Source organism: Lagenorhynchus albirostris, chromosome 7, assembly GCF_949774975.1.
Source record: "Lagenorhynchus albirostris chromosome 7, mLagAlb1.1, whole genome shotgun sequence".
In the NCBI taxonomy this organism is placed as follows: Eukaryota; Metazoa; Chordata; class Mammalia; order Artiodactyla; family Delphinidae; genus Lagenorhynchus; species Lagenorhynchus albirostris.
Window position 1 is genome coordinate 2,317,728 of NC_083101.1, and position 20,826 is coordinate 2,338,553.

Genomic DNA, 20,826 nt, shown 5'->3' on the forward strand with positions numbered 1-20,826 from the left:
GCAGCTATTGCCAGTGACAGGATCTGCTAGGTGCCAGTGAGTGTGACGCCAGGGTGCCCCATTCCTGGGGGGATCCTCCAGGTGCATCCCCATGTGTAACCATCGCAGCCAGCTCATAACTGGGGTGTGGTTGTCCCCATTTCACAGATGAGGAAGCTGAGGCTAGGAGAAATTATCACACGTCCAGTTCCTTACAGTCGCATAGCCAGCAAGTGGGAGAGTCAGGACCTGGGCTCGGGGTGCTGGGTCCTCACCTCACTGCCACTTCCCAGGGGAGATGCTGCTGCTTTGGGGCAGGCTCACGTGGAGGAAGATGTGCAGGAAGCTGCCCGGCATGACTTTCAGCTCCAAAGCCAACACGCTGGTGGTGAGGCAGCGTCTTGTGCAGCTGCGAGGCGGAGTGCTGCTTCGGTATTCGAGCCAGCCTGCCCCGGGAGCCTTCCACCGAGGTATGGCGAGGCCCTGGAGCCTCCCCGCCTTCCCCAGAGGCTGGCTGGCTGGGTGCTGCTGCCAACGGGGCCAGTCCCGACGGGCCAGCGGGCAAGGCAGACAGGGAGCTGAGCTGACTGAGAATGAAAAGCAGCGCCTTCCCGGACACCCCCCGACACCCCCATCCCTGTATGTGCGATCAGGACGAGGTCCCGGAGGTGCACGGTGTTCCTTCCTCTCTGGGGCCCTGCGCGAGATGGGCGGACATCCTCACTCCCTCACTCAGGCCGTCGGGGGCCCCACACCCTGGCCCCGGCACGCAGGTCCTTCAGGATCCTGTAAGGTCCTTCTGCGAGCCTCTTTCCTCAGTCCTGTTGGGTGCACTGTCCTCCTGGCTCATCCTCCGCTCAGCAGGGCGTGGGTGCACGTGCACACCTCGTGCGGAGGATGGCGTCCCCGAGAGCCCTGCTAGCCCGTGGGCCCATCCGTATCCACGGAGAGCTGTCTAGGTTGCTTCAGGGGGCTTGCCCTCTTCCACAGCCCAAGCTTGCTGAAGGTGGCTTCCCTAGGGGTCCCCCCAGGCCACAGGTGAGAAGTGGGACCCTGGGGGGCTTCTTCCTCTGCCCCTCAGTGTGCAGCGCATCGGCACCAGCTCCTACCTGGTCATCACTCCTCACTTCCCAGCCTCCCCACATGCAGGCACCTGCTTTGAGGGAGGCCCAGGAGGCGCAGGCAGGAAGGGCTGCCCCGGTTGGGGCGGGTGCAGCATGAAGCACTTTTGCACGTGTGACTTCGCTGATTCCTCTTAAAGACTGCCCTGCCCCGTGTGTGCTGTCGTTCCCTTCGCTTTACGGAGGAAGGAACTGAAGCGCGGAGCGTTTAAAGCCTTCACCTAGGGTCACACAACCGGGAAGTGGTAGAGATGGGGTTCGGTGGAGACTTCTGCCTGGGAGCCCCGATCTTGACCGCAGTGCCACACTGATCCCCCACTGCTCCCCGGCTGCCCTGCTGCCCTGGTCTCTGGCAAGAGTGGTCACTCTGAGGGACTCCTATGTTCCGGAGGTGGTCCACACCCAGTCTGTACGCCTGCTCTCCCCCTGCAGGATGTGACATGCAGCTCTTTGGACCCCGGGGTGAAATCGTGAGTCCATCATTGAGTCCGGATGGGAGGAACATGGGGGGCTGCCGAATCTTCATCGACGTGGCCCCACAGGCCCGGATCGCCATCCGTGCCCTGGCCATGGACACGGGCACCAGAACCGAGGAAACGGATTCCAGCTACATCTTGGTGAGGCCACCAGGATGACTTCTGCTCTAATTCTGGACATCCATCTCTGGGGACAGGGACTGGGGGTTGCTGGGCTATAGGACCCACTGGGTTTACTTCTGATCAAACCCCTCAAAATCATTAGTGAGAGAATGGGAGAAAAGTTTCCTCCACTTATTCACCAACAACTGCTTATTGAGTTCCCTACAAGAATGAAATAGAAGAGACCTTTTCCAATGTAGACTGCCAGTTCACCCAGGACCGAAGCCTGATTTTAGACCCTGATGTAATTTTACCAGAAGAGTGGGCCGAGCCCTCCCCGATGAGGTTTTCATGTGTTCTGGGAGAACTGGCATCTGTAAGGTATCAGCTCCCTGGAGGAGGCAGCCTGGCCTCTGTAATCAAACTAATCTGGACTCAAATCCCAGCTCTGGCGTCCTGGCTGTGCATCCCTGGGGAAGGAACACAACTTCTCTGAGCCTCAGTTTCCTAGGTAGAATAATGGTGTCTTCCTGATAGGGCTGTTGTGTGAGGAGTAAATGTGACCCTGGGTATATGATACCTTGTATATTAAGGGCTCGTGAATGCTAGCTAATTATCATTTGTGGTCGGTCCCTTGGGGCTGCCCCTTTCCTCCCAGATCCGGGATATCCACAGCCTGAGGACAACGACATTTCGTGGGCAACAGACGCTCTACTGGGAGTCAGAGGGCAGCCAGGCAGAGATGGAGTTTAGCCAGGGCTTCCTGGAGGCACACACCAGCCTTCGGGGCCAGTACTGGACCCTCCAGGCTAGAGCTCATTAGCCTGACGATGCCCCGCATCTCCAAGCACATCCCTCAGTTGACCAGCGGTCACAGTGGGATGCCTCCTCCCCGTCTGGGAAGGGAAAAGAAGGAACCTGACATTTATGAGCACCCGTTAGGTGCCTGGCTTTCCAATTCGAATTCCCTCCAAAATTAAGTATCTCCTTTAGGGCTTCCTCCAACGTGCAAAACGTTAGAGGGTGGGAGGGGAGACTCTCCGGAAAAGCAGCTCCCAGCCCCTCGGGTACCAATAAACGGAACGTGAGGTCTGAGTGGCGTTTCTTTACATTACCCGTCCAAATATGGCTTGAAAACCCACCTCCCCACACGGCAGGGATTCCGTGGCCGCGGTCGGGCTCCAGATCCACACCAGATCTGAGCAACCCCCTGGCCACCCCTAGCGGTCGTCTTCCTACCCAGGGAGGAGAGGCGAGGGAGTTGGGAGTCCCGATGGGGCCCTGAGGCTGGCGCACCTGATAATTCTCATCGAAGCCCCGCCCCTATAGTAGTCTGGGTGGGAATGTTTGACCGCCTGGGAGTCCTGCGGCGCCAGGACCCGCCCCCTATGCTAATAAGCGCGAGCCCTTAGGGCCCTCCTCATCCAGGTCCCTGCTGGCCCCGCCCCCATGCTAATGAACACGGGCCCGCTCGGGCGCACCTACCTGCGGCCCCACCTCTATGCTAATGAGCACGAGCCTCTCGGGCGCCCCTCTCCCAAACCCGAGAGCCCCGCCCCTTATGCTAATAAGCGGCCGCCTCTCCCACAAGGCAGCGCGCCGGGACGACGCGGCCGGCTCCGGAGCCCTTTGTGAGGGCTGCGGGAGCGCCGGACGGCGGCACCATGAGCGGTGCGGACGGAACGGCTGGGGCGTCCGTGAGCTCGGCGCCGCCCGAGCAGGAGGAGGGCGTGACATGGTGGTACCGCTGGCTGTGTCGCCTGTCGGGGGTGTTAGGGGCCGTCTGTGAGTACCCAGCCTGGGGGAGGGGCCGGCGCTGCCGCACGCCGCGCATGCGCGCCCGGCCCCGCCCCCCCCCCCCGGTGGCCTCCCCCCGCGGCCCCCCCTCCCCTCGGGAAGAGGCCGGCTTGGGGCCGGGGTGTCCGGGCCACGCGCGGCTCTGGGCCGCGGCGGGCGCGGAAGGAAGCCGGCGCTTCTGCGGTTGCTGTGGTTACCGGCCCGCGGCCTGGGCTCCTGGGTCCGGGGCTGTCGAGCAGCTCAAGGGACGTTCCAGGAGGGAACGACGCGGCCGAGACTTGCTCCTCCACGGCTCCTCTGAGCGTGAGGGCAGTGCGGCACCTACTCCGGGGGCCTTCCGAGATTGCCCAGATGCCAGTGCTGAAACCCGGGCTCAGTCTGGTCCGGAGGCCGCCTCACCTGTTGACTCGGGTGTGGGTGTGGGCGGCAGGCACCTTAACCTTTGGGCGAAGGTTGTTTATAAATGGGGCAGGTGCTGGCCAGGCTTCCTGAGGGCCAGGCGGTCCCCACGGGAGGGCCAGGCAGTGAGCTGAGGGAGGCGGCCTCTCCTCTGGGTCCGCACTGGAGGCAGTGCGCTTCCCCTGATGTCAGCTCTCCCTCCTGCTGTCAACTCTGCCTCCACCGTCCCTCATCTCCCCTACTTCTACTCCCCACCCCGCATCGCGGACACGCACACCCCGACCTCAGGTTTCCTGGAAAGCTAGGCGCTTTGAGCGCAGTCCCCCGAAGAACATACGTAGGAAGGCAGATCCTTCCAGAGGCAGGTCTTCAGAGGCAAGCAGACCCGGACCGGATATGTCGAAGGAGCACCTCCTTAGGCTCCCCTTCCAGTCTCGTGGTCCTCGCAGGTGGATGGAGGCTGGACGAAAGTTCAGCGGTGATAACGGGCCAAGCCCTCCCTCCAGTCACAAAAAGGCCTCTGAGTCCCTGTCGTTGCCCTTCAGAGGGAGCATGTTTTTGACTTTGTAGGAGAGACTGGTCAGGGCTTAGACATGATCCTCTGGAGTCTGGGTAGCTGTTTCCCTGACAGATCAGAGTGAGGCTGCTGTGGGAGTGACAGTGATGGGGCGGGGTGGGGGGGAGAAGGGAAGGGGCCTGAGCGTGGCCTGTGGGCTGTCACCCTCCTCCCTCCATCTTGGGGTCAGCTGCCCCGCCAACTCCCTCGTTAGCCCTGGCGTCGCATCCAGTTCTGCGCTTTTCTAAGTGGGATTCTTGGGCCACCCCAGGACTTCATGGTGTTGGGGCTGCAGATGACGCTTCAGGAGAAACCTGTGACGTCGCTCTGAAATGTCCGTTTTACCTGCAGATTTGGGGAAAGTGCTTGTCGTGTGAATCCCAAATAGTATATAGTACAGAGTAGAATGCAAAGCACGGAGGAGTTTTAGAGATGAAACTGGAGTTCAGCTAAGCCTCGTGTTTGCGGCTGGTGGCTGTGGCGTAGTGTCACCTTCCAACGCAGTGGGGGGTCTCGGGACAGGCGTTTCCACAGGGTCCTGAGCATCAGCTGGGGGCCAGAGCTTGGGAGGAGATAGGCTGCACGGGGCACCTCCCTCACCTGGCAAGAGTGCTGGACACCCCGAGGGGACACCTTCCAGCCCTTGATGGTTAAAGGGCTCCTGGCTGGAGCCTGTGTGTCTGGGTTGAAGCCTGGTCCTCCCCCAGGGTTGGCTGTTGGTAGGTAGTGGGGTACAGGTGACGTGCCGACTGCGGCAGGAAGTATGGGGCGCTGTCAGGTGAGACCAGGCACGGCTGACGTCACGCAGGGGCAGTACTGTATCGTGGGCGCTCACGTCCATGGCCCTGGGGAGCCTTGCTGCCTGAATGTGTGTGTGACCTGTCCCAGGACAGGTGCTGCCTTTAGTAGGCGGGAAGTACATCTGTCGCTGGAGGAGGCCTTGGCGGGGGACGTACGAGGGCGGTCCCGTTGCAGTTTGGGTTCACTGCATCTGGTTTCCTCTTCCGTCGTTTGCTGTCTGCATAGGGTTACATGGGAAAACCGGAGAATTCCAGGTCAGGTGCAGAGGGAGCTGCTGCAAGTTTAATGAACTGGTTGCTCATCGCTGCCTCGGAAGGCCCAGCTTCCTGCCCAGCTTCCTGCCCAGCGGCCAGGCGCTGCCGGGCAGACTCCCGGAGTTCTCGGTGGAGCCGGGCTAGGGGCTGTGAGAGAGGAGGGAGGCGACTGTGCGGACCCCTCGGTGGGATGCTGTCGGGAGGGGTGAGCGAGGCTCCGCATTTGGGGCATCAGAGAAACCTCTTCCCGGGGTAGGAGAGGATGCACCCTCCCCGCTGCAGACCCTTGGTATTTCAGGGTGGGTGGGCTGGGCTGTAGGGCTGTCCTGTGTGCAGGAGAGAAAACAGGCCTGGAAAGGTGAAAAGAACATACGCAAAGTCACTGGGCTGGCGGGTCAGTCAGAGCTGGAATTGCGATCCAGGTCCACCTGGTCCTGATTTCTTTTCCAGGAGGGGCAGCCCTGTCCCAACCCAGATCCAGAGGACTTCTCTCGTGGCCTGCCCTGGGCACGGTGCCGCTTGCCCTGGCCTGAGCCCTTGAGAGACGTTCTCTTTTTCATGCTACGCACCTTGTGGGATGGGTTTTGGGACAGCTGGGGTTCAGAGGGCGGGCTTCTCCAACCCCAGAACAGAGAGAGGGTGGGATGTCCACGCTGCCTCGCTGAGCCCCTAGAGCGAGCCAGCTCTGGGGTCCAGCCGCACCCTGGCCGTGAGGTCTGGGCAAGCCACTTGGCCTGTCTGAGGCTGCGTCCTCACCTGTTCATGGAGTCGTTGTGTTGGCCTTGCTTGTCTCTGGTGGCAGTGGGGAGACGTCTGGGTGCTGTAAGAGCCAGGTGCTGGGGTCGGAAGGGGTCTCGTGCTTCCACGAGCCGCCGTCTGCCCAGGTGGCCTGCCCGCGGGCTCGGTCCCTTCCTCCCTGCTGATTCCTGCCCGTGTCTCTTGCTTCCAAGCTTGCGCCATCTCCGGCTTCTTCAACTGCATTACCATCCACCCTCTGAACATCGCGGCCGGCGTGTGGATGATGTAAGTAGCCGTGTGACCGTCCGGCCGGGGGGTGTTGGGGCGTGTGGATTTCTGGGCACCTCCCAGGTGGAACACGAGTGAGCTGAATTGGGTTGACTGGTCTGTGAGGGTTACTGGGCACCAGTGGTGTGTGGGAGACCTGGGGTGGCATTAGTTGTGTGTGTTCCTGCTCTGGGGCTCAGGGGGTTCTTGGGGGCCAACGGGGATAGCGAGGGTGCTTTCCCTCCACGGTGGGGGTGGATGGAAGGGCCCGGCCCGCTGTGAGGGCCCAGTGTCTGGTCACGGTGACTGTGACCCGGACACGGAGAACCCAAAGGCGGGAGCAGGCACCCTTGGCGTGCCACCTGGGGCTCAGCTGTCCCCAGCGCAGACACGCGCCGCGCTCAGGGCGCGCCGAGTTCCCTCCTCCAGCGAGGGCATCCCGAGGGCGGGCTGTGGCGGTGAACTGGCTGCCCTGCTCCGGCTCCTCCCGGAGCCCAGAGCGTGGGGAGCAGCCGGGCAGGCGGAGGGGCCCTGAGGGGGGCGGGGGACTCGCCGGCCTGGGCGCCAGCCTGCTCCTCTCTCTGCAGCATGAACGCGTTCGTCCTGCTGCTGTGCGAGGCGCCCTTCTGCTGCCAGTTCATCGAGTTTGCGAACACGGTGGCAGCGAAGGTGGACCAGCTGCGCTCCTGGCAGAAGGCCGTCTTCTACTGCGGGTGAGGGGCCGCGGGCCGGGCCTGACTCGGCTCCCCCAGACCCTGCTTCTGCAGGTGACAGCGTTGGCCGGGCTGGGCGGACGGCTGCCTAGTTTACTCTTGGTAGCGGTTTAAACAGGGATGGCGTTTGTGCAGAGTCACATGAGGGACCCGCTATACGATGGGACCCAGCGTCCAGGGCTCTGCGTCTGGCCTACAGGTCCAGCCGCACAGTATTCAGACGTGAGATGCGTACACCTCGCAGCAGTACGTGTGATAGAGAACACGAGAAATGCCTGGACTGTGGGCCCATCAGTTGGGAGTTGTAGAGCAGATTCTGGAAGATCCGTATGTGCCTCTGGCCAGCCTTTCAGGAGTGTGGCCGATCGAGATGTCCTGACGTGAAAGGGGAAAGAAGCAAGTTATAGAACAAAAAATAGTGCCTTCCAAATACGCTTTTCTCTTATTTTCCCACATCTGACAACAAGTTCAGTACGTAGTACCTCCCATCCGAGCCGTGAGATTGAACTCATCTGTGGGTGTGTTTAATGCAGCTTCCGGCGCGGTGCCTGGTGTCCGGGAGGCCCTCAGCAGCGTCTGGCGGCAGCAGCCGAAGTGGTTGTGTCTAGATTATCTTTAGAAATAAATATGGAGGTTTTTATTTCAAGGGTTTCTTCCCTTTCTGGAGGCCAGTAGTTGTGGCAGAGCACAGGATACATGCTCAGCTCTAGAGCCATTTTCCACTGCGTCTAAAGCACAGAGGAATACGAGATACCACGCATCGGCGCCTCCTTTGCCGGCGTTCCTGTTTCTTTTTAATTAGTTAAAAATGCTAACAGTAATGTACATTCATTAAAAATAATGTGGAAATAAAAAGTTGTTACCCAAAGCCCCACTACTCGTTAACATTTTGATATGTGTCCTTTCACTCTGTCTTCAGGCATTTTCTAAAACCTGTTTTTGCACAGTTTTAACCATTACAAGTACATTTGTATCCTGTTTTTTTTTTCCCCTTAAAATCATGGTAGAAATATTTTCAGTATTACCACAAAGGCTTCATAAGATGACTTTCTAAAAAAATTAATTAATTTTTGGCTGTGTTGGGTCTTCGTTGCTGCACACGGGCTTTCTCTAGTTGTGGTGAGCAGGGGATACTCTTCATTGTGGTGCATGGGCTTCTCATTGTGGCGGTGGCTTCCCTCGTTGCGGAGCACAGGCTCTAGGCACGCGGGCTCAGTAGTTGTGGCTCACAGGCTCAGTCGTTGTGGCACACGGGCTTAGTTGCCCTGCAGCATGTGGGATCTTCCAGGGATTGAACCAGGGATCGAACCCATGTCCCCTGCATTGGTAGGCGGATTCTTAACCACTGTGCCACCAGAGAAGTCCCCATAAGATGAATTTTAATGATAGGAATATTTATTCCGCTGAACGTATCATGCTTTTCTTCATTTGTAACCTGCAGTACAAGTCAGGCTGTGATGAACATCTCGGTGCTAAAACTTTCTGTGTTGATGATGATTTCCTTAGGATCTATTTCCAGGTGTGGGGTTATTAGGTCAAAGATTACAATCATTTAAAAGATTTCAATATGTGGCCAAAGTGCTTTCCAAAGAGAGTACCTGAGTTTCTTCTGTCTTTCCCCCGGCCCAGGGCCGTGTGCCCTTTTCACATTTGTATCTGTTATCTAAGGTAAAATCTTTTTCTGTATGTTTTTTACTAATTGCATTTTTGTTTTTGGTAGTTAAGGGTCTAGCTTCCTTTTCGCCTTTTGACATTGTAACATTTTACTTAGTAAGTTACATGTGTTTCTATATTAAAGATTTCTTAGTTTTTTGCTATATTTCCTGCAAATGTATTTCTGGCCTGTTGTTTGCCTTTAGTTTTGTTTTTACAGATTTTTCCCCATGGTCTTTTCTTTTCCTTAGCAATTTCTATTACTTAGAAAGTTTATAACTTCAGTAAAACCTCGTGATCACACGTCCTGCCCAAATGGAAATTCAGGTAGAATTCATTTGGTTGAGTCCGAAAAGAGTCTAAGAAGAGTCTTGTCTTCCTCGTGTACAGGGTGTGTGTGTTAACCCAAATCACTGCCACCAGTCTGGAAATCCCAACCAGGACCAGGCATCGGCCCCATGGATCCTTAAGCCAGAGTGGACACCTGTGTCCGGGTGGCGCCAGCCTGGACCAGACAGAGCTGCCTCGCCAGCCAGTTAGCCGCTCTTGGCGCGCACCTTGCCATAAGGAAGCCCCGTGTCTCGTCCCCTTAACCTTTGGGATCTTCCTTGTTGAGATACGGCTGGTTTTACTGCGCTGATAAGAGCCAGCGTTTATCTAGTGCTTATGCTGTTCCAGGCGTCGTGCTTAACGTGCCTTAACTTGACATGCCTTATCTCGTTCAGTCTCAGAACCTCTGAGGTTTGATCCCCACCTTCCGTAGAGAGGCTGAGCCTCCTCAGTTGAGTAACTTGCCCCCAGTCGCAAAGCCGCTAAGGGACTGAACTGACACTGCATTTTCTGGTCTGCCTGTCTTTATGCACAGGGCTTTGGGCCATTTTGGTGCTGTTTAACCCTATTTGGATCACAGATCCTTTCAAAAATCAGATGAAAGCTTTGGGTCCTCTCCCCAGAAAATGCATGGAATTTTACAGACAAGTTCACGGGTGTTTGAGGACTTTACGAAGCCCGGCTGTGCACCTGTGCCCCACCTGATTTCTGGGGACCCTTCCTGTTCCTGGCTGTCTGGGAAGGGGGCTGGGTGAACCTGGGAAGCTGGAAGTGGTGTCGTGGCCGCGGGGTGGTAGTGCCCTTTGACCTCTGCTTCTCCTCTAGGATGGCCATCGTTCCCATCATCATCAGCCTGACCCTGACCACACTGCTGGGCAACGCCATCGCCTTCGCCACCGGAGTGCTGTACGGACTGTCTGCTCTGGGCAAGAAGTGCGTCTGCTGGTCCCAGCCCCCGGGGGTGGGGGATCTTTACTTCCCGCCTCCTGAAGTCTCGCAGGGAGGAGAGGGCTGGGAGTGGCCCCCGTTATTCTGCTGTGGAAACGGAAGCACAGAGGCTGTCAGTGACCCCCATCCATGTCTCTAGGGTGTCCGAGCTCTAGGGAGTGAGAGCAGGAGAATTCACTGGACTCCCTGGTGGCCCCGTTGTGCCTCGTCACAGCCTGTAGCAGGGGTGGCAGAGGCATGGCTACTGAGAGCCTCTTCCCATCGGGGCTCACACCTGGCTCCACGGTCAGCATTCACCCTCTCTCGCGGAGCCCAGACTGAGAATCCGAATCCTCAGCCCAGCATCCCAGGCAGCCTTTGTCACTCTTAGAGGTGACAAGATGTGTCTCCGCCATCCTAGCAATAGGGTCTCTGCCTGGGGAAACTGGAGGGCCCACTAGGCTCTGTCTGCGGGCCACACCTGGGTCACAGGTCAGGAATGGGGCGGAGGCTGGGAGGGCTGTGTGTCTGGGGTCCGTTCCCCGTGCGGCGCTGACTGGCTCTCTCCCCAGGGGCGACGCGATCTCCTACGCCAGGATCCAGCAGCAGAAGCAGCAGGCGGACGAGGAGAAGCTCACGGACACCCTGGAGGGGGAGCTGTGATGTGGTCGGGGGGCCCTCCCGCCCCCCCGTCGGCCCTCTGGTCTGTGTGAGCACGTCCCCAAGGCGCACTGACCCTGAGGGGCAGCCTGGAAGAGGAGCCTGTGTCCAGCTCCCTCAGTCCCTCTCACCTGTCCCCGCACCTGGAGTCCTCCTCTGTCTGCCCCTCCCCCAGATTGGCATCACCCCAAGCTAGGCGCCGAGGGGCTGGGGTGAGGGCTCTGAGGGCCTTGGCCAGCATCGAGGGGATGGGAGGTAGCGGCAGGCAGCGGGGGCCTCGGGGTGATCCAGGCCTCGGGGCGTGAGGCCGCGCGGAGCCTGCAGAGCTCTGCAGACGGCCCGCCTGACCCCACTCTTCCCAGCTCGCGTGGCCTGCCGGCAAGAGGCCCCTGGGTAGGTTTCCAGGCTTACACAGCTGGCGGGACCCCCGAGACCTGCTGAAGGCCTGCGAGGAGCTGCTTTTGGGGACTTTGGTCCCGTCTCGAGGTGGGAGGTCCATCAACCCAGGCCTGGGCATTGGCCACAGTGGCCTCCTCTCAGCCCTCCAGGCAGGAGAGCATCCCGTAAGCTGAGCCACCTGGGCTGCCTCTGTCCTCCTGTCATCAGGGCAGAGCGGTGTCCTGCTGCCCACACCCCCTGCCACTCTGTTCTCCATGGGAGCCCACAGCGCTCCCGACCCGCGATGGCAGCCCAGGTAGTGACCCAGCCGCTGGTTGGGGTGTGCTCCCTCCCCCGGTTCCCGGGAAGCTTGGACTAGCACGGAACCAGGACACTTCCCGTGGGCCTGGCCAGCCCTAGGTTCTCCCCATCCCCCAGGCCCTGGTGCTAAGGACGTGCGGAGGGCAGGCTCTCCCCTGCCCCGCGGGGCTGCCCGTCCACCTATCTGGTGTGGACCTGCTGACCCCACCCCCGCCCTGTCCTCAGGGAGCTTCCTGCCTTTTGAGAGCTGGGCAGAGGCTAGAGCCGCCCCTGCTCCCACTGTGAGCTGCCCCACTGCGCTGGGTGCCAGGCCACCAGGGAGCGGGGCCTGTGTGGACGTGCGCGTCGTCTCCCCAGCCTCCCTCCGTGTGCCGTCCCTTCCTTCCGCCCTGCCCACCGGCCGCTCTGGTTGCTGGACTGGTTTCAGCCATTGGCGTGTGTGACAGGCCTGGCCCGCCCGGGTGGCCTGGGGCTCAGCTCCTGCCCCTCCCGGGACCCCAGGCTGGGCCTGCTCTGGGCGCCCAGAGCCCAGGGGCCAGCTCCTGCTCTGTGGATCCAGCCCCAGGGCTGCGCCCCGGTCTTTGCTTCCCAGAGGGACTTTTCATCTCTGGGGTTTGTTAGTGTTTGAGGCTGGGAGGGCAGGCACTGTCCCGGGCACAGCAGCGTCCCCCAGCAGCTGTGCAGGGAGCCCGACACGTGCCTTCAGGGGTCCTCCAGGACCAATTTCCTCAGGCCAGCACTGGGTTCAAAGGGCTGTGGGCTGTAGGTCTCTCCAGGCCAGCAGGGTGTGTGCGTGCGTGTGTGTGTGTGTTTGTGTGTGTCTCTCTCCTGCGTGTGCCGTGAATGAGGCCTGTCTACCTCCCAGGAGGAGCAAGGGCCCTGCCTGCCCCTCCTGGTTCATTCTTACCCAGGAAGTGGGACTCTGGGGTCACTCCTACCCCTGCCTCCGGGGCCTTGCTGGTGGGGGTCTTCTTGCTGCAGGAGGAGAAGGGCTGGCTGTGTGTTGAGGAAGCTTGCGCTTCTGCCCTGTGAGGAAGTTGGGTGGGCCCTCCAACCCCTCAGTCACAGGCCAGAGTGGGCAGGTCACTTGACGAGGTTCCGAATGCGTGTAGCCGAGCAGCCCTGGAGCTGCGATCCTGTCTCCCAGTCGGGGGGCGGGTCCCACCTTGCCGGGTGGTGGAAGGGCGGGGCCGCCAGGGCCCTCTCCCTCCTCTGCGGCCCTGGGCTCTGTCCTCTCCTGGTCCTTGTTTACTCTCAGTGTTTGGCTTGCATTTTGAGCAATAAAGCCTGGTAGCGGTTTGTATGGTCTCCCGCGTGGTCCGCCTGTTACCGTCTCCCTCCGGGACACTAAGTAAGCGGTAGGGATGCCCCGACCCTACACCGGCTGAGCAGGGGCCAGCCCCGGGAGTAACTGCCACGGTATCGAGGTCCCCTATGCTGCTGGCCCTGTGCCGGCCTGCTCCCAGCATCTCAGGCAAGGACGGTGGCTTGGCTGAGCTCGCACAGCTAGGAGGGGCTGGAACCCCAAGGCCGGGGGCCCACGGCCCTCGCCTCTTCCTTCTGCCTGGCTGTGGGCAGCTTGGGGCCGTAGAGAGGTGGCCTGGGGCAGCAGGCCCTGGCGACCTCGGCTGAGAATTTGGGTCCAGCCTGGCTGCTGGGGGAGCTCCCCCACCTGGAGTAAACCCCACTCCTTCCTCTCCTGGGCCGTGGCCCGATTTATTTGTATAAATAGGGTGAACACAGCTTGAACTCGAGCGCTTCCTGTTCCCAGAAGGCGGGTGGGTGTAGGAGGGAGTGTCCACGCTGGGTCCTGGCCTTTGGGGGTCCAGGACGGTCCGTGCGGTGTCCATAGGCCTCACAGGCCCAGGTTTCTGTCTTGGTCCCCAAAGCCAAGAGGCTCAATGGCCGCCAGGTGATCAGAGCAGGAGGAGGGCCGACGTCCTGTGCGGAGCCGCTCCACCGCCAGCAGCCCTGTGTGTCCTCGGCGTGGCCCTCCACGCGTGAGTGAGCACTAGGCCCGAGGTCGCCCAAAAAGGCCTTGGCCCCGGGGCCACGTGGCTGCCCTCTCCGTCAGTGGGTCTGGCCGATGAGTGGGTGACACTGGGGCCACCTGAGCCAGGGCCGAGGCTGGGCGGGGTGCTGCCTGCCCAGAGCTGGTGCGTGTGCCGTGCCGTGAGGCCTCTGGCCGGTCCTCCTGTGCCCTGGCTGGCGGCGGGTTGACACCGCCTCCTGGACGCGGGGTGCAGGTTTGGGGCCCCGACACGCTCCACCACCCAGTGGTTTGGCCCTCAACGGTGGGGGCCCCGCCCTAGCGTAGGAAGGACCTCCTCCCGCTGCGGAAGAAGGACTCGATCTGCTCCAGCGACCGGCCCTTGGTCTCGGGCACACAGCAGCCGGTGAAGGCCAGGTTCACGGAACACACGGCGGCAAAGAAGAAGAAAGGCGCCTGCAGGCCGAAGGCGTTCTGGGGGAGAAGAGGGGCTCCGGGTCACAGGGGAGCACTAAAGGCCCTTCGCCCCAGCACCAGCTTGTGGCCCTGCAGGCATCAGCCAGCCTGGGGGGCAGGCCTTCATCTCGTTCCCCTGCTTGGACCACCCCCAGGTTCCCCACCGTCTCCAGCGTGAAATCCAGGTGCCTCAGCAGGGCATTCGAGTCCTTGAGGGGTGCAGGCAGCCTTCCTCTGTGCTGGGCCCAGGACTGACTTCTCCCAGCCGGAGCCCACCCTGCCCCAGACACCGGCCTCTCTCCTTGGTCCCAGTGCCCACCTCTCATTTTCAGCTGTCCCACATGCCCGCTTGCAGCAGGCCTGCCACCACAGCGTGGCTGACCTGCTCGGGGCGCCCCCAACCCTGCCCTGACCCACTGACTGCACCAGGCGAGGCCCCATCCAAGCTGTCCCCATCAGATTCTCCCACTTGGGAGCTGGGAGCTGGAACCTGGAGGTTGTGGTTGGGTTCAGGGCCTGCTGGGGGTTTGAACCAAGAGGCTGGGTGAAGGGGAAGGGGATGGGGAAGCATTCGACTGAGAGACCCAAACTGCCCACCCAGACAGAGGCCCAGATACCCCGGAGGGTGACAGGGCAGGCGGGTGTGGCTGTCTGGACTTGGGTCCCACCCTGGCCTGGGAGGTCAGTCACCTGACTTCTCCCAACAGTTCCCTGAGCCGAGTCTGTTTGCTGAAATGGATGTTGTCACTTGACGGCCCTTGGCCTCCGTGTGAAGGGGGTGTGTGCTAAGGCTGAGGGGACACGCGGAGAAGCCTCAGCACGGCCCTCGGCACCGGCCAGAGAGGCCCCAGGTCCCCGGGGCAGAGCACTCACCACCACCAGCAGGAAGGACTTGGTGAGGGCAAAGGCGGTGAGCCAGCTGACGAGCACGCAGAGCCCCGAGGCCACGCCGCGGGCCCGCAGGGGCAGGATCTCAGACATGAGGAGCCAGGTGATGGGCCCCCAGCCCATGGCGTAGCCTGCCGGAAGCGGGGAGGGGCGGGCTCAGAGCCCATTTGTCGGTGGGGGGCGGGGGGCGCGGGGAAGAAGGCCTCTCGTGTCTCCCTGGAGCTGCTGAGGGGACGGCTCCCCAACCTCTGAGACGGCAGTGACACCGCCCACAACACCGGCGCGTCCCTGCACCTCACACCCAAGACAGCCCCGTCCCCAGACCCCGCACAGCACGGCCACACCTACCCATGATGAAGAGCATGGTGGCCAGCAGGGGCACCAGGGTGAGGTAGCTGGTGGGCGTGGCCAGGGGCTGCTCTGTGCCTCCCAGGGGCACACTCTCCAGGCCCATGGTGCTGTTGGGGGTCAGAGGCTTCGGACCGAAATGGACGTACAGCCCCAGCGTCAGGTTGGCAGCAAACATGCTGGCCGCTGTGGACAGACAGGTGGCCCTCGGGGGGCCGGGACCCTCTGAGCCAGCACCCCTCAGCGCCCTGTGCCCCGTGTGGCCCAGTCCCCTGCAGGGCAGCCCGCTCCCACCTAGCCCGCGTTTGGGCTCCCGCCACACCTAGCATGTGTGTCACCGTCAGCTGACCCAGGCCCCTGGCGCTCCCACCGCGAGGGCTGGCAGGACACGTGACAGTTGCTGAAGGAGCGAATGAGCGCAGGTGGGCAGGCTGTGCTCACCCGAGACAAAGAGCAGGGCCTTGCGGCCGGCCAGGTCCATGGCGAGGGCGGCAATCAGCACGGACAGGAGCCGCACAGCTCCCACGACGGCTGCGTCATCCTCAGGGGGCTGCAAGGAGGAAGCCCCCGGGCCTGAGGGACCCCAGCCTGCTGCTCCTCCCCGCCCCACCGCCCCCGCCAAGGCTCTGCAGGGACCGGCCCCAGGCTCAGCTGCTTTGTGCCAGGCGGTTTCGCTGGTCACCCAGCCCGGCCCGTGGGGCCTTTGCAGGCAGGGGCGCAACTGCTGTGCCCACCACCGAGCCCAGGGCTGGCACCGGCTCCAGGCATAACAACAACTTGTGGAACCGTGCTGTCGCTCATCTTCAGACCTCATCTCCCTCTGAGCCCCAGGAAGGGTGGATGAGGCCATGCTGGCTTCGCAGAGGAGGAAGCTGAGGTTTGGAGGGGAGGTACTTCCTCAGTGGGTGGCAGATGCTCTGAACCTGGGGTCTGTGGCTCCCGGGGGGTCTATGCTTCTATAGAACTGGTTTTCCTTGTAATTCTACCTTATTTTAAAACATGCAAGCTTCGTTTACAAACATTCCTCTGAGAACAGGTGGTTGGCCCAGAAACAGTTAAGAGACGCTGGTGTCTGCGCGTGTGCGTGCACCCCAGACCCCGGCACAGAGCAGATGCTCCGCGGGGATGCCCTCCCCGGATCTGGGGGCAGAGCGGGTGGTGTGGGGCCGGGCCCTTACCAGCAGGACGGCAGTGCTGTCGAAGATGGACTGCAGGTAGACGAGGATGGGCGTGATGCCCGTCAGTTGCTGCAGGAAGCGCATCAGCAAGGCGATGACGATGGGGCGGTACATGTGGGGGTCCCGGGCCTCGGCCCACGACAGGTGGCCGCTCTGGAGGCACGAGGCTGCCGCTGAGGGCGCTGTGCCCGCCCCTCCGGCGGGCACCAACCTGCCCTGGGCTGCATGGAGCTGGGTAGGAGGCTCCCCTCTTCCCTCCTCCAGGGAAGATCCCCAGCACGGAGGCGACCCTGGCTCTGGGGACAGGCCCGGGGACCCCTGCGTGGACCCAGGCTCTTGGATCAGTGGGTGGGCCAAGGCAGACTCCTGCTTGTCAGTATCGCCGGGCCCCCAGGCATCCACCGCACGGCACATGTGCCCTGGGCCAGGGGCCACGACGTCGCACCCCCCCACCCCTTGTTCCTAGAGGTGGGAACTGCTCTTATCCCTGTTCTCCAGGAAAAGCCACTGAGGCTTGTGATGGCCTAGTGAATGGCCACAGCCCCACAGTGCTGTAGGCGCCCACGCCTCCCACACCTGTCTCCGGACGTTGTCCTGGATCTGCTCGAACTCCCAGCGGATGTCAGCGTCAGCCCCTCGCAGCCAGGCCAGGGCCTGCAGCGCCTCCGAGTCCCTGCCCCTCGAGAGCAGGAAGCGAGGTGAGTTGGGCATGAAGCTGAGCAGCAGAATCATGACAAGCACGGGCCCCTCCCCGGCCACGGCCAGCCAGCGCCACGGCAGCAGCAGGCCTGGGCACAAGGAGCGGGTGAGGAGCTGCGGCTGCGCTGGGCCCAGAACCCCTCCCACCGGGGCCTCTGAGCAGCCTCATTTGCCCTCAGGTGTGAGTCCCCGGGCCACCTCCTACAGGAAGCCTACCCTGGTTGCTCCAGGCCTCTGCGGTCTCAATCAAGAGGGGCCACAGGGACTGCCTGGCCCCTGGCACAGGGCCCAGGTCCTTGGAGGGTCTCAAGGGCCACGGCAAGGTGATGGAGGAGTAGCCTGAGCAGCAAGGTCCTGGGGCCTCTACCGCCAAACCCCCACCCCACCTCAGCTGGCTGCACTCTGATCACTTTTCTCTGTGGTCTTCCCACCTAAGACTATTTGACAGAAAACATTCTGCTGTCAAAAGACAGTTTAAAGGCTGCCAGCCCAAGAGAAGCCCTCCCTGCCCAGTTAGGGGTGGGACCTCGTGACCAGAGAGGCGCAGGGAATTGCCCGGAGGCACACAGCATGAAGGCAGCTATGCCTCTGGCCTCCCAGCATGGGATCCGTCTGGGGGCACGTTCATCCCTTCCCACCCCCGGCTGCTCAGCGGCACCCCATCACCCCCCGGCCTGCACACGGGGGAGGCGCCTAGAGCGCCTGTGGGTGATACTTGCCAAGGGCGTAGAGAGACAGTGATCCGAACACGGCCATGAGCTGGGGTGTGGCGCCCAGGGCCCCACGGACGCCTGCGGGAGCAATCTCAGACACGTACACCTGCAAGACACATCCCCCCCCACCCCGGCCTCCGCTGAGAACACAGGTGCCCGGGCCCGGCTGAGGTAGCACAGGTGGCCTGGTGAGCCGTGGGGAGCAGGGAGCGGGGGCTTCCAGCGGGGTTCTCCTCCGCATCGTGACTCACGGCGTGGTGTCCCTTGGGCCTCAGTCGCCCTGCCAAGTGGGCAGAAGCGCTCAGCTCTGACGTGGGGGCGTGAGGCTGGGAATTGGGAGGCCTGAGGGCACCCGGACTCTGGCCTCTGCTCCTTCAGGGGCCTTCGTCCCATGCCGGGCTTGCCCAGCCCCCGAGTGGGTGTGTGGAATGGTGGGTATGACGAGGGGGTCCCAGGAAGGGTGCAGGGCAGGGACTTCCCTTCCCTTTCTTGTTGCGTTGCTCAATGTGGATTTTCTCTGATTGAGCAATGTGTCAGGACTCAGGACAGGAAGTTTGGGGAGTCCAGAGCTGGGGGCGGCTTGGGACTGGTGTCAGATTCCCCCCAAATTAGCTGCCCTGGTGGGGCTGAGCTGAGGCTCCCTGGCAAACACATCCCTGTTGACCAGGGGGCTCCGAGGCCAGGAGGCCTCAGCTGATGGTGAGGCAGTGAGAGGACCGGGGTGGGCAGTCCTGGCCTTACCGGGATGCAGGCGGCTGTGAGTCCCCCAGCGAAGCCCGTCAGCGTCCTCCCCAGGAGCAACATCCAGAGGCCGTGGGCGCCCGCCATGAGCGCATAGCCGGCCGCCGAGGGCACAGCCGAGAACATGATGCTCAGCTTCCGGCCCAGGAGGTCGTTGAGCACCATGGCGCTGAGGCCCCCGGCCGCCGCACCCAAGGTGAACACGGACTGCGGGGAAAGGGTGCAGGGCCCCGTCAGAGCCTAGAGACAGCTGCTTTTCCAGGCTGTCCCAGGAGCCTGGGCTGCCGGACTAGGGCCCTGGATGGTAGTGAGCCTCCTGTCTCCAGAGGGGTACAAGCAGCATGTGGACAGCTGTTTGTTAGGGATGCCACAACAGCTGTCTGCAGTGGCTCTGTCCAGCCTGATGTTTAAATGTCTAGCACTGTGATAGAGCAGGCAGGAGAACTCTGTGACTTGAAGCCCTTGGGATTTTAAGATTTGGGGGTTCTCGGATTCCCTGTCGAGTGGACTAGGTTGGATCCGGTCAGTGACCTGGGCACGGTGCTCAGCCTATCTGAGCCTCAGTTTCTTCAGCTGCATTATGGGGACAGCGGTAGCACCCCCCTCATAGGGTTGGCCCTGGAGTAAACCGGCTCTCGTGGCAGGTGCCTAGCACAGGCCCGGCACACACTAGGTATGCAGTCTGCACTGGGTATTATCATCTTAGCTAACGTGTTGTGGTTGTAAATCGGAGGCCGCTGAGATTGCTATTCTAGAATCTTGGGACTCCTGGGGCCTGTGCTCTTCCTACTTACATGCCCACCATCTATCCTGGGACCCTCTGTGCCCCAGCAGTGCTTTTTCCATTAGTAGCTGATTCTCCTGCCACCCCTCCTCCAGGGAGGTGTCCTCTCTGCTACGACAGCCCAGCTCTGGGTGGGGGGATCTGGGGAGCCCTCAGCCCCACTGGGTGGAGGCCTTAAGGGACACCTCCCCACCTGCTCCTTCCCTTCTCCATCAGCTTTCACTTCCTCCTTTTATTTCACAGCCATTATCTGGCCTCGCTTCACCCACCCCACCCTGGAGTGGGTGTGTGGGGGGGCAGACCAGGGCCCTGGAGGGGGTCCCAAGGCTGACCTTTGGGGGGTTCCTAGCTTGGGACGGAGCTCAGTGCGTCCCTGCCCTGCCCCCCCTCCAGCTCAGAGCATGGCTCTTACCCCGAACCAGGATGCCTGGGTTTTGGTCAGACTCAGGTTTGGGTCCAAGGAGTGCTCCAGGGCTGGGATGACAGGGGACGTGTAGACCAGGGCATACCCGAAGCTGAAGTTGCCCAGCACAGCAGCGAAGGTAGCTAGGAACACCCTCTTGTTCTGCAGGGCCCTGGTGCGTGGGGGGTGCAGAGCAGTCAGAATCTGAGTCCCTCCTCGCCTAACTGCTGCCTGTCCTGAGCACGGTGGCTACCCGCTCAGAGCGCCGTGCTGGGGACGGCTGGGTCAAGAGCTGGTCAGGCTGGCACCTCCCAGGCCTGAGCACCAGCTCCCTTGGGAAACCCCCAGGGCATGAGGACAGCCCTTGCAGCCCACTGCTGTGGCTGAGACGCAGGTGCAGAGCACTGTTCCCACAGAGGAGGCTCGGTGTCTGCCCCCAGCTTTGCCGTTCAAGGCTTACTGTGTGACTTTAGGCAAGCCCCTCGCCCCCTCTGGGTCTCAGTCGCCCTGTCTCTGCCAATTGGGGGCTGGGCACTGTACTCAGGAGGACCGGCTCCTTAAATAGGACTAGTGTGTCTGGGGCAGGAGGGAACCAGATGGCCCCTTGGTGGCCACTCACCGACAGTCAGTGGAGGCCCAAGATGGGAGCCAGCTGCCCACTGGAGGATACCAGGGCCATCCCTAGCCTCCACCCGCAGACCCTATGCCTAGAGGCTCTCACCCGACCCGCGTCGTCTCCCTTGGTGACGGGGGCGGCTTCTCGGGGAAGGTGTCATAGTCCGGGCCCTCGGCTCCCAGCAGCGGCTCCTGCATGGCCGGCTTCTCCTGTCGGGGTGCGCCGCCGAGGGGCAGGGGCAGCTCCGGCCAGAGGCGCGTCCGGCCGCAGCTGCTGGGAGCATCCGGCTGAGCCCGCAGCTCCGCCCCCATGACCGCGATTGGTTGCGGGGCGGCCCTGCAGAGCGGGCGCCGGCCAATGAGGCGGCCACGAGTGGTGCGGATGCTGAGGATGCGGGGTGCGGCGCTGGGGTGGGGCGGCCGGGCTTTACCCTGTAGCCGACTCGGGTGTAGGGCGGAGGAGCCCGGACGGGGCGGCAGGGTTTTCCCTGGACGCGGCAGGCCCCTCGTGCGCCCCTGGAGGCCCCGGGGCTCGCTTA

General features: G+C 61.9%; 3 protein-coding genes across 7 annotated transcripts in view; 2 read left to right on the forward strand and 1 right to left on the reverse strand.

Annotated features, from left to right (window-relative positions):
* Nucleotides 1-2,773, forward strand: part of ADAMTS13 (ADAM metallopeptidase with thrombospondin type 1 motif 13) — a 32,286-nt gene extending 29,513 nt beyond the window's left edge. The window contains 3 exon segments of the mRNA XM_060153911.1: nt 273-449; nt 1,533-1,717; nt 2,337-2,773. Of these exon segments, the coding sequence (XP_060009894.1) occupies nt 273-449; nt 1,533-1,717; nt 2,337-2,501 (527 nt within the window). The 3' untranslated portion in view covers nt 2,502-2,773.
* Nucleotides 2,774-3,274: 501 nt separating this feature from the next.
* On the forward strand, nt 3,275-10,920 carry CACFD1 (calcium channel flower domain containing 1). 3 transcript variants are annotated; one of them, XM_060153900.1, is made up of 6 exons: nt 3,275-3,463; nt 6,436-6,508; nt 7,078-7,203; nt 8,645-8,722; nt 10,012-10,119; nt 10,686-10,920. In XM_060153900.1, exons 1-6 carry the CDS (start codon nt 3,343-3,345, stop codon nt 10,774-10,776), a joined length of 597 nt encoding a protein of 198 aa, XP_060009883.1. In that variant the 5' UTR covers nt 3,275-3,342; the 3' UTR covers nt 10,777-10,920. The 3 variants fall into 3 exon arrangements, with proteins under 3 accessions (XP_060009883.1, XP_060009884.1, XP_060009886.1); XM_060153901.1 differs by lacking the exon at nt 8,645-8,722; XM_060153903.1 differs by lacking the exons at nt 7,078-7,203; nt 8,645-8,722.
* A 2,243-nt stretch (nt 10,921-13,163) lies between these two features.
* Nucleotides 13,164-20,558, reverse strand: SLC2A6 (solute carrier family 2 member 6). Of its 3 annotated transcripts, none has more exons than XM_060153847.1 (10): nt 20,394-20,558; nt 19,682-19,844; nt 18,486-18,725; nt 17,751-17,850; nt 16,909-17,120; nt 16,333-16,485; nt 15,596-15,704; nt 15,155-15,340; nt 14,792-14,937; nt 13,164-13,936 (listed from the first exon to the last, which is right to left on the reverse strand). In XM_060153847.1, exons 1-10 carry the CDS (start codon nt 20,483-20,485, stop codon nt 13,781-13,783), a joined length of 1,557 nt encoding a protein of 518 aa, XP_060009830.1. In that variant the 5' UTR covers nt 20,486-20,558; the 3' UTR covers nt 13,164-13,780. The 3 variants fall into 3 exon arrangements, with proteins under 3 accessions (XP_060009830.1, XP_060009831.1, XP_060009832.1); XM_060153848.1 differs by having other exon boundaries at nt 18,486-18,692; nt 20,394-20,557; XM_060153849.1 differs by lacking the exon at nt 19,682-19,844 and having other exon boundaries at nt 18,486-18,692; nt 20,394-20,502.
* Nucleotides 20,559-20,826: the final 268 nt, after the last annotated feature.